The 14,392-nt window shown below is 38.0% G+C and overlaps 1 protein-coding gene across 1 annotated transcript in view; it reads right to left on the reverse strand.

Moving 5' to 3' along the window:
- Positions 1 to 7,875, reverse strand: part of LOC114632423 (zinc finger protein 813-like) — an 8,084-nt gene extending 209 nt beyond the window's left edge. Inside the window, exons 1-4 of the mRNA XM_028780928.1 lie at positions 7,796 to 7,875; positions 6,064 to 6,149; positions 1,374 to 1,427; positions 101 to 1,068 (exon numbers count right to left, since the gene is read on the reverse strand). Of these exons, the coding sequence (XP_028636761.1) occupies positions 101 to 1,068; positions 1,374 to 1,427; positions 6,064 to 6,149; positions 7,796 to 7,875 (1,188 nt within the window). The remainder of the gene's footprint in view (positions 1 to 100; positions 1,069 to 1,373; positions 1,428 to 6,063; positions 6,150 to 7,795) is intronic.
- Positions 7,876 to 14,392: the final 6,517 nt, after the last annotated feature.

Genomic DNA, 14,392 nt, shown 5'->3' on the forward strand with positions numbered 1-14,392 from the left:
TGCATTTTTCAGTAAATCATTTGTCACATTCACTACATTTGTAAGGTTTCTCTCCTGTGTGAATTTTCTAATGAACACTAAGATGTGATGGTTGGGCAAAGCATTTGTCACATTCACTATATTTGTAAGGTTTCTCTCCTGTGTGAAATCTCTGATGAATACTAAGATGGGATTTTTGAGTAAAGCATTTGTCACATTCACTACATTTGTAAGGTTTCTCTCCTTTGTGAATTCTTAGATGAATTTTCAGCCTGCCTTTTTGAGTAAAGCATTTGTCACAGTCATTGCATTTGTAAAGTTTCTCTCCTGTATGAATTCTCCGATGTATGCTAAGATCAGATTTTTGGGCAAAGCACTTGTCACATTGAAAGCATTTGTAAAGTTTCCTTTGTGTATGAAATCTCTGATGCATTCTAAGCTTGAATTTTTGTGTAAAATATTTTTCACATTCACTACATTTGTGAGGTTTCTTTCCTGGATAAAAGCTCTGCTGACGTTGAAGACTGTTTCTCTGAGCAAAACATTTGTCAGGTTCACTACATTTGTCAAGATTCACTCCACTATTATTTTGTTTCACCAATGGTTTATGTTTAGAGAGAAAAACCTTATGAAATTCTGTATTTCTATTGCGTTCTTTCTTTCCTATGAGGATTCCTTGATTGAGACTAATGTTTGAACACATATTTAAACCATTTGCACATTCTTTATACTTGGAAACTTCTTCAGTGTTCCCAGTTTTAACTATTTTTAGGTTTGAGAATTGAAGAGATGCATCTCTGTCATGAGTTTTATGATGTGTACTTTGGGTAGATTCGTGAATTATATTGCTAAGTTCATTGAATTTAGAAGACTTTTCTTGGATATTCACATGCTCATGGACAATGTACTGTATGTCTTGATCCAAGACCTTCCCATACATTCCACATATGCGATGATTGTCCACAAACAATAGATTGTTGTAATTCTCCAACATCACATCCATGTACAATGCCCTCTGAGCAAAATTGAGACATTCCCATTCCTCCAGTGAGAAGACCACAGCCACATCCTTAAAGGTTAAATGAGCCTTCATGAATTCTCGTTGGTTTACTGAGACCTTAACAGTAAATGAAAGATTGGCCACCATCACTTCCTTTTGAAAATTTTGCATGCAGTTTGATTTGTAGAATATCTTTTAAGTTCTCTATTATGATATTTGTTTCTCAGCACCCACAATGCACTGCACAATAGAATGTTAAAACCAGTTCTTTAACATGCAATTATCTCTTCTGAACACAAATGTAGAAAATACTCATCAATATATTCTTGAGAATCATTTTTATTAGATGATTTGGGAGACCACCAGGTCTCCAGTCCATGGGAATTTTATTTCTGCGGAGTGTTTACCAGGGAAGCACTCATTCTTTTTGTTCTTCTTCTCCTAGGTGCTATAGAATAAAATCATATAAACATGGAATATTTTCAAGCCCTGGCAAGTGACAGGATCACTTGCTGAATGTCCTAGGAGGCCGGCATGGCAACTGCAGCTTGAGAAAGTTTTCAGGTATCTCAAGTACTCACGCAGCACTAAGCTCCCACCACAAGCTCCTGACCACAAGGTAGCTGAAGTTCAAGGAAAATCGTAATATTTTCTTATTATAGTTTGCCCATCATTTCTCTTCCAGATCCTCTCCACTTCCCACACCCACCCACATCCACACTGTTTTTTCCCGTTCTATTTAGGATATGAACAGACATCTCCACTAAATACTCCTTGTTCCTCCTTACCTTCCTACACACTCAACTACATGTTATTTCTCTTTCTCCCCCAAACAACAACAATAAAATCAATAACCAAAACAAAAAGGTAAAGTAAAATCAATCAAATGAAAACAAACATAAATCCAATAAGACAAAAATTGCCCCTGCCCACCAAAAACCAAGCAAACAAACACACAAACAAAACCACACACATAAAAACTTCAAGTCACCAAGAAAATACTGAGTGTGTTTTGTATTGGTCAAGTATAAGCTTACCAACTAATGGGTTTTTATAAGGCCTTTTATACATTGTTAGTTTTGATTAACCCATCCTTTATTCTCTCCTGTCCCTTATTTTCCAGTACTTATCCACCTTTGTCCTTGAATCCTCAGAATCACCATCTACCTTTACATCATTATTTATCATTCTTGCTAATTACTAATCTGTTTTCAGAAATACAAATTTCAAGAAATATTCTCATAATTCTGTGTTTGTCCCTTAATAACTTTCCTAGGTATTCATGTTATGTTGTTTTTAAAATATAATTTAAAGATAAGTGTAATTTTTATTATTTTGTTGTTATTTTAGGTAGGAATTCATCTCATAAAGGCTGTCCTTGAACTCCTGATTCTCATGTGTCCATCTCTCAGGTGTTGGAACTATAGGCAGGCATTTCTGACCTGTCTTTTATCTTTTGAAAGATGTCATGCATACTTATTTTATATGTGTTAGTTGGTAATCCTATTGTCTGTTCTTTTGTGAGTTTAATGTATTGTTTCTGTTGTCTTTTGTTCATGATGTCATTTTCTTTTTTAAAAGTTCATTTAACTTTATTTTATATATATTGGTCTAAGGTTTCCTGGAACTGGAGTTAGAGACAATTGTGAGCTGCCATGTGGGTACTGGGAACTGAATGTGGGTCATCTGGAAGAGCAGTGAGGGCTCTTAACCACTGAGCCATCTCTCCAACTCCCATGATGTCATTTTCTTTGTGGCATTCATTGATTTTATTCTTCAGCAGCTACAGAAACTATCGGAGGCCTGGTACCCAGAGTGATAACTTTCTCAGGAATCTTGCATTCAGTGCCTGGGAACACAGCAGGTCTAGCTCACTTCTATCATAAATGTGGCCCTGTCAGTGTGGACAGCTAGGTTTCAAAGCTTCAGGAAAATATTTTCATCTCTCTCTCCTAAGGACACTTTTAAGCAGACTATCACAGAAGTGGCCAGAGGAGAGATAGCCTTACAAGATGTATTAATATGTTCTAATCACAGGCAACATTAGTACTGCTATTAATTTTGTTTTTTGTGTATGATGTATCATTTCAAACAAAATAGCCCTAGTCTTCCTGCCTCTATCTCCCAAGCATTGGGATTTCTGGAATTTGCTATTGTGATTGGCCAAAGTGTAAATAAATTTGTGTATAGCCTACAGCAGCATACAGAGACAGAGATGGGCTTGTGGTAATATTTAGAGTGAGGTACCAACAACTGACAGGACATGCCTGCATCCAGGATAAGAGACAATTGTGGACCTTGACCGTGCTGCAGAACAGTTTCCTGATGATCACATGCTTGCTAGGGCCAGACATGAGACTTCAGTAGTGATATCTACAAGGCAGAAGACTGCTGTGGGCACCAAAAGCACTTTCTCATTTCCATTTACCATTTCCAGTGGGAAGATGGAGAAGCTTGTCCATTTGTTAAAATGACAACTTCTAATGAATGAGCAGCTGGGAACCTTACTTGTGTTTTTTGTTTACAAGCATAGAAGAACGTCTCTATTTTCCAGGTTCCATTTATCTTTCTTTTCTCTTCCTCCAGTAAATTGAAAGTCTTTGTTTCTCCCTGGTTTGAATCAAAGTTTAAAGAGATGTAATCATATGTTAAAGTTTTATCCATTTGTGATTTCAGCCCCATTGAGTTTGGCAGATTTCACTCTCTGTCTAGTATTCTTTGGCTAGATTCTTATTATGCCAGCCTGGTTCAAAGTCACTGTTTTTTACAAACCTGTCTCAAACTCCTGATCAGCCTGGATTCATCATTTAGTATTTGAATGACCATTTTACATATCACTATTTATCTTGCCCTGACTATTAGGAGAAAGTCTGGCTGCCAGGGTCTGCTGATCCTCTCGAGTTTCAGCTTGCTGAAACTTTAGCCTATATAGGGATCTGCTTTCTGACTGTTCATAAGTAAATTAAATGATGTTTCAATTATTAGTTAATATTTAATCAGGGTCTTGCTCTATATCCTAGGTTATAATCCTCCTAACTCAGCTCCCAAATTGTGAAATTATAGGTCTCATCGTTCCTAGTGTTTTACTTTTTAGTCAACATTTCACATTACATTTTACCAAGAATGTAATTGTGGCACTTAATACACCATCCTGCAGAGACTGCAGTTGTTATATGCATGGAAGTCAGTGGATCATCATGTTTTAGCGAAGTCCCATTGTCTTTATGCCTAGTCTTCACAGTATGTTTGATGTCACTGTGTGCTACAGAGCAAGTCTCTGTCTTATGATGTATAATAATAATAATAAGCTGTGCAGATATACTTTCTAAGGCAAAGCAATTTCTTTTATAGTATCGTACTAAACCTCAAAAAATTCAGTAAGTATCTAGTAATATGTTTTAATCCATAACCCATATTCACCATTGTCAATTTTCTGGATCATGTCACTGTCACTATTTCTTCATATTTAGGATCATTCAGAGCATTCACTTGTAATGACCTTTAGTTGTGAAACAGTGTGGCTCATTGTTTGTTTGTTTGACAATTAAATTTAAAAATTCAAGTCTTGAAGTTACAGTGTGCAAATAACTGTATCCACTATGACATGAAAACTGTGAGTTTTAACAAATAAGTACATTTTTTTTTCTAGCACCATTCTCCAAACTACTTTCATGTAAACTTGGCAGAAGTCACCTGAGAAAAGGGAATCTCAATTGACAATATGCCTCAATAATATTTGGCTGTAAGCAAGCCTGTAATGCATTTTCTTATTTACTGACTGGCATAGGAAAGTCTGGATTATAGTGGGTATCATTCCTGAGATAGTGGTGCTGTGTATGCTAAGAAGGTAGGCTGAACAAATTTTGGGGAGCAATGCACTCTGCATTAGATGTACCTTCAGGCTCATGCCCTGTTATATTCTTGCCCTGAATTTCTTCAATGATGCATGATGATGTGGAAGTTTAAGCAAAATAAATCCTTTGCTGCTCCAAGTTCCTTTGGTCATAGTTTTTCATCACAGCAATAGAAACCATCAAACTAAAATGTGCAGCTGTAGCTTGCACATAGGCATGGGTTCTGTTGGGTTGAGTTGTGGTTCCCCCAAGTCTGCTGTCCCAGGCAGCTGGAACCAAGGCTCAGAGGGCACATGCATGGGAATTTGACTGAGTTCACTCCAAAAGGTGCTGGGCGGACACACAGAGCTCCACTCCAGGAATGATGAGACCCCAGTCTGTGGTCCCTTGGGGGCAGAGCTCTTGGGTTGGGGGTCTCTCGGCCAAGGCTGTTGGCTGAAGACTGGGTGGTCTCAGCCCTTGAGCTCCCAGGTGCCATTGGGAGGTAGAAGAGGGACTGAGATAGGGGCATACAGGCTGGATCAACCCATAGCTGAAAGGAGCAAGAGAGAAAAGCTCCTGTGATGCCCTGTGGTGTGAAGGAGACTCTTGGTTGAGGCAACTTGCTTGTCTGAGTCACAGCGGGCTCAGCTAGCTTGATTGAGTTGGCAGGCCTCTGTGGTGGGAATGTAGAGAAGTCCTCCAGCGGGAGATTAGGCATTGGCTCATTGGTTGAAGCCCCCTTGTATGGTTCTCCATGGTAGTGCCCTAGTACGAGAAGAAGTCCATGGTTTTAAAAGGTTTATTGTCATGATCAAGAGTGGTTGAAGCCATACCCCATGTCCTCAGAGTGGGCCTGAGGTTAAATACTTTTTGTAAGTAAGAGGAGGGTCTGGGAAAGAATGTTTAATTGGCTATGCCCTCTGGCCTTTAGGTATCTCATTAATGTGGAGATTTCTTGAGGCTCTGTGGCCTGTAGTCATGCCCTCTACCTGTGCTCTGTGACCAAAGGTCACAATCCTTTCTTTGGGAGGAGCTATGGATAAGTGAAAGGAACCAGGGCCCAGGACCAAGGCCGTATTCCAACTGTCTCTTTAGAGTATTTGGGGTTTGAGGTCTGTGCTCAACCAGGTACCCAGCTGCCTCTCAGGGCCCACCACCCCAAACTAAAACAGAGCAAATTTGTTACCTTCAAAAGTTCTCAAAATCAGATTAGTTCGGTCTTTCCCAGGCACTGCCTTCTTCTCTTACCTTGCCTGGCAGGTGGACGTCCTGAAGAGAAGTGGAGAACAGAAACCAGAACATTTCTCCCAGAGAACTTTCTTTCCTTTTCTGGTCTGACAAAGAAAACCACAGACTATGGACTGCCATTTTTCTGATACACCAGCTGATATGCAGCCCCTGAAACATATACAGCAGAGGACTGCTTGGTCTGGCTTCAGTGAGAGAAGGTGTACCTAACTCTTGAGAGACTTAAGGCCTCGGGGAGTGGGGAGGTCTAATGGGGTGGGATGGGGGGTAGGGACATCCTCTTGGAGATAGGGAAGGATGTATAAGATGAGGAACAGTAAGACTGAACTGTCTCCCCTGAGCTGAGTGCTGGCAGCTCTCCAGGGAGCCTGAGCAGAGACACAACACATTAGGACACATGTTTACTACTTAGAAACCTAAGAGTAAGTTTGTATAATGTACATATCTATATCTACTTTCCATTTCAATGTATTGTAGTTTATAAACTCTAAGATTTATATTCATTTCTGACATGGTAGCAAACATCATTGATTTTCTTTATTAATAATATAATATCTCTTTTTCTTGAAAATATCATGCACATACAGAATGAAATATGATCACATCCATCACTTCCTTGCTTCCTCAAGTTTCCACTGAATGTGCTCTAACATGTTCTCATCTAAATCATGTTTTCTTAATTAGTGATCTTTATACCTGCATGGTTGTAGAGCACCTATTTGTGCAAGGAAAACTACCAGTGGTCACACCCTAAAAAAGAATGAATCTCTTTTTTGTAGCACCTTTCACCTAACAATAGTGATTCATTAAGTGCAGAGGGCTCTCCCCATCTATGCAGGAATTTATCTGTCTTGATCTTGTGTAGTTGCATATAGGTAACCACAGCTTCTGTGAGTTCATGAGTCAGATAGCTATGTCATGTCCACGTGTCAGCATTTCACATAGTATTTCTGCAACAGCTGGCTCTTACATTCTTTCTACTTCCTCTTCTGTGCTATCCTCTGAATCTTGGTGGTTGTATTTGGGGAAGAAGTTTATGACAATGGCCCCATAGGGCCGAACACTATTGTTTTTCCACTGGGACTGCTGTTCAGTACTTACTACTGCCCACTGTGAGAAGATGCTTCTTCACCAAGATTGAATGTATCCCTCTATGGAGGTTTGAATATGCTTGTCTCAGGTAGTGACACTATTAGGAGGTGTGGCCTTGTTGGAGAAAGTGTTCTCTGGTTGGAAGAAGTATGTCGCTATGGGAGTGTGTTTTGAGACCCTTCTCTTAGCCATATGGAAGTCAATCTTCTCCTGTCTGCATTTGGTTCAAGATGTAGAACTTTTGGATCCTTCTCTAGCCCCATACCTTCCTGGATGCTGCCATGCACCTGCATTGAACATGGCCTGAATAACTGCATCTATAAGCCAGTCCCAATTAAATGCTGTCCCTTGTAAGAGGTGCCTAGATCATGGTGTTGCTTTATAGCACTGAGAACCTAACTAAAACTGCCAGGTCTACGTAATAATCATAAATAATTAATAATGCAATTTTGCCATATGACCATGTAACAAAGAGATTATAGAAGATTCTGCCATAGGGCTCATAGTTTCTCCAAACATGGGCCTTTGATTTGATTAGAATTTAAAGCATGTGGTAAATGCTGCAAATCCAGTAAGAAAGCAATTAGTTATTCTGTGTTGGCAGTGTAAGGGACCCCCAAAGGGGAGACCCCACTCTCACCCGGTGTTGAGCGCACCCGAGGAAACACGGAGACCGGCTTGATACAAAATAGCAAAAGGTAGCTTACTGACAAGGGCCATTGGGTCGAAAATGCATCCCATGCAAGGGAAAGATTTCGACCCCCAGCTCTGACAGTTTAAAGTTTATATAGAGAACAGCACAGGGGGAAGGGGGAAAGTGGGAAACTTTGGCGCGATTACATTTGATTAGATATTTTAAACATCAGCAATAGGTGTAAGTTATCATTTTGGCGGGCATAGCAAGCTTTTCTTGGTGGTCATGATGACTCGTATTTTTTTGTATTTTTGGCCATGAAACCTCAGACCTTCTGATAGGAGAATAAAAACACCAGATGGCCCATTTCTCATTTGGGCATGTTTAGACTTGTCAAGGCTTGTCCTTGGTTGTTCTTTCGTTTGTGGTCACTCTGCCCAAGGAGGAACTTATTATTATTATTTTGGCTATTCTCAGCAAAACCCTGGTGGTCTGGTGGGCTATGCTGAGGTATTTAAATTTTTTTTCCTCATAGCATGAAAGTTGGGGAGGATTTGGAGGATATGGGGTTGAAAAATCTGAACAAAATATATTCTATGAAAAAAACGTAACTAAATGATCAGAATAGAGCTGAGTATAGTGGTGGCACACATCTTTAATCCCAGGAGTCAGTGGCAGAGACTGGTAGATCTCTGAGTTTGAGGTCAGGCTGGTCTAGAGAGCAAGTTCCAACATACAGGTTAACACAGAGAAACTCTATTAAAACTAGCAATGGTACCACTGGGCACACCTTCCTTAGCATGTATATAGCTAGGCATGATAGGACTAAAGCCAGTGCTGTCTTTTCTCCTCCTAGTAGTCTGCAATGTACCTTCTGGCCTTTTGAAAGCTAGTCAAAGGACAAATTATTCCTGATTGATTTGAGATTAAATCTCTATGTCCTGGTGTCACAGTGTGTTATGTCTTCAGCAATAGGGTGTTATTATGTAGTAATGGTGAATGAGCTAGTGTACAGGCAATAGCCTGTACTGTGATGGATATTTCGGGGGTCTCTCTGACAAGTAATTTCCTGTACATATATCCTGCCTTGCACTTTGATTTTAATAACTCATGTTTCTGTGGTGTAATTCTTCTTATATTTTGATATTTTAATTTTTAGGGGAGTTCTAGGGAGGGGAGATGGGGATGACATCTGAAATGTAAATAAACAAAATATCCAATTAAAAAAAAGAAAGTGTCCTTTGCCTTACAGAAGCTTTTGAATTTTATGAGGTCCCATCTGTTCAGGAAGTTTTCCCCTGTGCCTAAGTATTTGAGGTTCTTCCCCATTTTCTTTGCTATCAGATTCATTGTAGTTTTTTTAATGTGGAGGCCCTTGATCCTTTTTGACGGAAGCTTTGTATAAGAAGATGAAAATGGATCAATTTGCATTCTTCTACATGCTGAATGCCAGTTGAACCAGAACCATTTGCTGAAAATGTTGTCTTTTTTCCACTGTGTTGTTTTGGCTTCTTTGTCAAAGGTCAAGTGACCATAGGTGTGTCAGTTCATTTCTGGGTCTTCAATTTTAATACATTCATTTACCTGCCTGTCTTTGTGCCAATACCATGCAGTTTTTATAACTATTGCTCTGTAATACAGCTTGAGGTGAGGGACGGTGATGCCTCCAGAAGTTCTTTTATTATTGAGAATAGTTTTCCCTATCCTGTTTTTTTTTTTATTCTAAATCAATTTGCAAATTGCTCTTTCTATCTCTAAGAAGAATTGAGTTGGAATTTTGATGGAGATTGCATTAAATGTGTAGATTGTTTTTGGCAACATGGCCATTTTTACTATATTAATCCTGCTAATCCATGAGCGTGCATTGATATTCATAAGGGAAATTGGTCTGAAGTTCTCTTTCTTGGATCTTTGTGTGCTTTAGGTATGAGTGCAATTGTGGCTTCATATAATGAACTGAGTAGTGTTCCTTTTGTTTCTACTTTGCAGAATAGTTTGAAGAGAATTGGTATTAAGTCTCCTCTAATAACAAAAATAACAGGAAGCAACAATCATTTTTCCTTAATATCTCTTAATATCAATGGACTCATTCCCCAATAAAAAGATATAAACTAACTGACTGGATATGTAAACAGGAGCCAGTATTTTACTGCATACAGGAAACACACCTCAGTGACAAAGACAGACACTATCTCAGAGTAAAAGCCTGGAAAACAATTTACCAAACAAATGGTCCCAAGAAACAAGCTATAGTAGCCATTCTAATATCGAATAAAATCAACTTTCAACCAAAGTTATCAAAAAAGATAGGGAAGAACAGTTCATACTTGTCAAAAAAATCTACCAAGATGAACTCTCAATTCTGAATATCTATGCTTTCAAATGCAAGAGCACCCACATTCATAAAAGAAACTTTACTAAAGCTCAAAGAACACATTGCACATCACACAATAATAGTGGGAGACTTCCACATCCCATTCTCAGCAATGGACAGATTATGGAAACAGAAACTAAACCGACACACCGTGAAACTGATAGAAGTTATGAGCCAAATGGGTTTAACAGATATTTATAGTACATTTCATCCTCAAACAAAAGAATATAGCTTCTTCTCAGTACCTCATGGTACCTTCTCCAAAATAGGCCATATAGTTGGTCATAAAACAGGCTGCAACAGATACAAGAAGATTGAAATAATCACATGCATCTTATCTGATCACCATGGACTAATGCTGGTTTTTAATTACAAAAACAATGGAAAGCCCACATACATGTGGAAAATGAACAATTTTGTTTTTAATGCTATTTTATTATTTTTTATTGTTTTAAGCAATTTTTAATTTTAAATATATTTGAGCATATTCTTTCACTCCCCCATGTCCTTCTATATCCTCTACCCATTCAACCCAACAAAATTTCAGTTGTTTCTCAAAAAAAAAGAAAGAAAAGAAAACACCACAATGAAAACAGGAAATGTAAACCAAACAGCTTAGAGATTTTTTTGACCCATAGCATTCATCATGCCAAAGATTAAGAAAATATATGACAGCTCATAGTGGCAAGAATGTGGGGTAAGTGAAACAACGGTCCACTCTTGATGGGAGTGCATGTTTGTAGAGCCACTATGGAAATCATCTTCCTAGTTCCTCAGGATGTTGGGAATCAATCTACCTCAATATCCATCTGTACCACTCTACTCAAAGACTCTCCATCCTACAGCACAGGCACTTACTCAGACATGTTCATTGCTACTCAATTTATAATAACTGCCAAGAAGAAGTTCACTACATGTCCACCAACAGATGAATGGATGAAGACACATTTGTTTCACAATAAAATTGAATGGAAAATGCAGTTTACATATCCTTAATTGCTTAGGTATCACTTCAGTCTCCCTCAAATAAATATTTCCAATGTGAGTGGAATTTAACTTCATAATTACAGTGTAGGGACTAATGTGGAAATTCTCTGTTCTGTCTCAGTGGTAGTGTCCACATGAAAACATCATGGTTCCCAGTTTACACCTCTAGTACCCATACGGTGAAATGCACTAATCCTCCATGTTGAGTGTTAGACGGTGTGCTGGATACTCCATTCCTTCTGACTCCTTCAATATTTCTTCAGACATGCCTCATGTGGTTTCACTGAATCCATAGTGTGGGAATATCAATATCCTTAAAGAAGTGTTATAACTTATGGCTAAGTTTTCATTCACCATTTGGTGAGGTCCTCATTTCTCAAGTATTTTAAGATATGTTTCACACATATTGATATTTTTTCTGATATTTTTCATTTAATTTGGGAAGTAGTCTCTTAATTCATGAGTTTGAAATTAATATTTTTTTTCCCAACCAGGCTTTTGTTTTTCTACCTTGCTAAATTTATTCATTATTTTCCATATTCTTGTTTTCTTCAGCAGACTCCTTAGGAAGCTTCTTCTCTGTTCGCACAATCACACCATCTGAGTAGAAAAAGTTTTGTCTTTCCTCTTCCTTTGTTTCTTATTCTTGCTTCATTGTCCTGGGCATGGTCTCAAGTCTAATGCTAAAGGAATGAAGGACACATGGATTTCTTGCCTTGTACCCAGTATTTTTAGAGAAAGCCTTTAATTTCTCACCATGAGTAGAGTAGCCAATTGTAGCTTTATTTACAGATTCTTCTTCTTATGGGCAAAAAGTCCCTACCTTACTTACTCAGAGTCTTCTTTAGAACAGGAATTGCATTTTATAATTTTTCTGCATGAGCTGGAGTGACTGTGTAGGATTCTCTCTTCCCATTGTCATTGTTGGATGTGATTTGCTTACCACAAGTTCCTGAGTTGAAGTCTTGCTTCTCAGGTGCACAGTGCCACTATGGTTAAATTTACTGGAGATACAGCATCATCCTTAATCATTTGATCTTTGTAAATTCTAACCTACAGAGGAACTATTGCTGCCCTTTAGGAGTGATTGAGTTCTCCGGAGAGTGGGCTGTCATGAAAACAATAGAGGATATTTCTGTACTTCTGGGTTCCTGTCTCTGCCATTATATTTCTTCATTTTACATATATTTCCATGTATTTTCACCATAGTGTCAACTTCTATATTGAGTAGATGGGGCTGCTAAGACTTATATACCTTCAACCTCTGAGAATGTAAGCTTATAGAACTCTTTTCTTCTCATATTAACCAACATTAGGTATTATATTACAAAAACACAAAAACTGGATACTATTATTTAGATTCATTGTAATTGCATCAGCCTACCTTTTCAATATTTATGTCTACACCTACAAACATATGCAATCACTGTTGTTTGAATATTAAATGAACTTCTACATGTGGAGATGTCACATTTGTACTTGTTATATTTAATATCCATTTTATATAGATTTTTCTGCTTATGAGATGTGTATATACAAAAATAATTTAGTCTTTGATTTTTCCTATGTGCATTTAATACATTATGGTCACACTTAACCCCCTGCCTCTGATGCCTGCCTACCCCATCAACCCTATGCCAGTGAAGTCCTCATCCCCTTTTTATCTCATTTTTGGTTTTTTTTTTTTCATCTTTTGACCAACTAGATTTAATCTTGGTCACTCATAGGCGCACAGTGTGGACTATCTGCTGGAATCAGAGTAACTCATAAGAGGCCACATCACTGAAAACAGTGACTTTCTCTCCACCAGAAGCCACCAGTAGCCTCTTTTTCAGGACTTCTTTTGTAGCCTCATGAGCTACTCCCATCTATAAATGAGACTCTATATGGTCAATATTGTGTACACTCTAATCAAACAATCAAAGATTCTGTAACTTCATGAGTGGCATTTTCATGTCATCTCCATGCAATCGTTACAAGTGTGTTGTAACATTTCTTCCTTCTGACTAAAGCCTTTGAACAATATATTTAAAGGATGTCTGTATTTATATTTGAATCATATTGGCCTGTATTTTCTCTCCTTTCCCTTCGTAAATGGCTAATTAAATCATTTTAAATGGCTTTGTGAGACAGTCTTAAACTGTTCCTTTACCTGGTCTGGAATTCACTATGTAGTCTAGGCTAGACAAGAACTCTTGTCAGACCTGTTTAAAAACGTATTTATTTATCCACTTGTTTGCTTATTTGTTTGTTTCTTCTTTGTTTCTTTGATTGTTTGAGGCGAGGTCTTTTTGTATAGCCTTGGCTGGCCTGGAATTCACTATGTTAACTAGATTGATATCAAACTTACTGAAGTCTGCCTGTTTCTGACTCCCAAGTGCTTTGACTAATAGTATATGCCATCCTACCCAACTCTTTTGTGTTTATGACATGGAGAAAACACTGATCTTTAATGTTTATTTGGAGTTTTTAGAAATCATTCTAGAATGTTTGAAAGTGATTTTGGAAAAATTTCCATTTTATTTTCTTAAAGATCGGTAATCAAGAAATGATGTGGCCTGAAGATGGCTTTGAGGGCAGGTATTTATTGATTAGGATTTTATTTGATAGACTTAGTGAAATTTAGATATTTCTATCTGTTAATTTGGACAAATTTGCCCATTTTGTCTCTTATTAAATTGTTAAATTTCTACTATTTTTCTAACTATGTGTCAGTTTCTTAGGAGTGTTCAAATGAAAAAGATTAAAAAAAAGAGTGTTTATTCTCTTAGAGTGTGGAGCTCACATTTGATTTGTTTGTTTTTGAATTTGTGGTGGTCAGGATTCTATAGCCAAACCTAGTATCAAACTCAATCTACAGAAGAGGATGACTTTGACTTGCTGATCTTTCTTCAGTAACTTTCTGAGTGCTAAAATTACAGGTGTGCATCTTGGCTCCACCTTAAAAGATATATGTGTAGTTGTTAGCTCTGGTTTGGACTTGGCTATTGCCATCACTTGAACCAGAGAAGCTGTGATCACCCATAGAAAACTCTCATGAAATCTTTTACACTAGATTTCCTTGTGGAGGGAGAGTAGGGAAGTTCAAGACCTTACATATGAATTATGAGCCCTGAAGAAGTCTTTTGTAAACACCTCCCCAATAATAAGTAACATCTGGCTTTGGAGAAGACTCTTGAGTAGTACTTATCTATATGTTCCAAGTGGAACAGCTTTTTCTGGACTACTCATGCAACTTAAAT

This window comes from Grammomys surdaster, unplaced genomic scaffold (assembly GCF_004785775.1).
Source record: "Grammomys surdaster isolate TR1022 unplaced genomic scaffold, NIH_TR_1.0 373, whole genome shotgun sequence".
Classification (NCBI taxonomy): Eukaryota; Metazoa; Chordata; class Mammalia; order Rodentia; family Muridae; genus Grammomys; species Grammomys surdaster.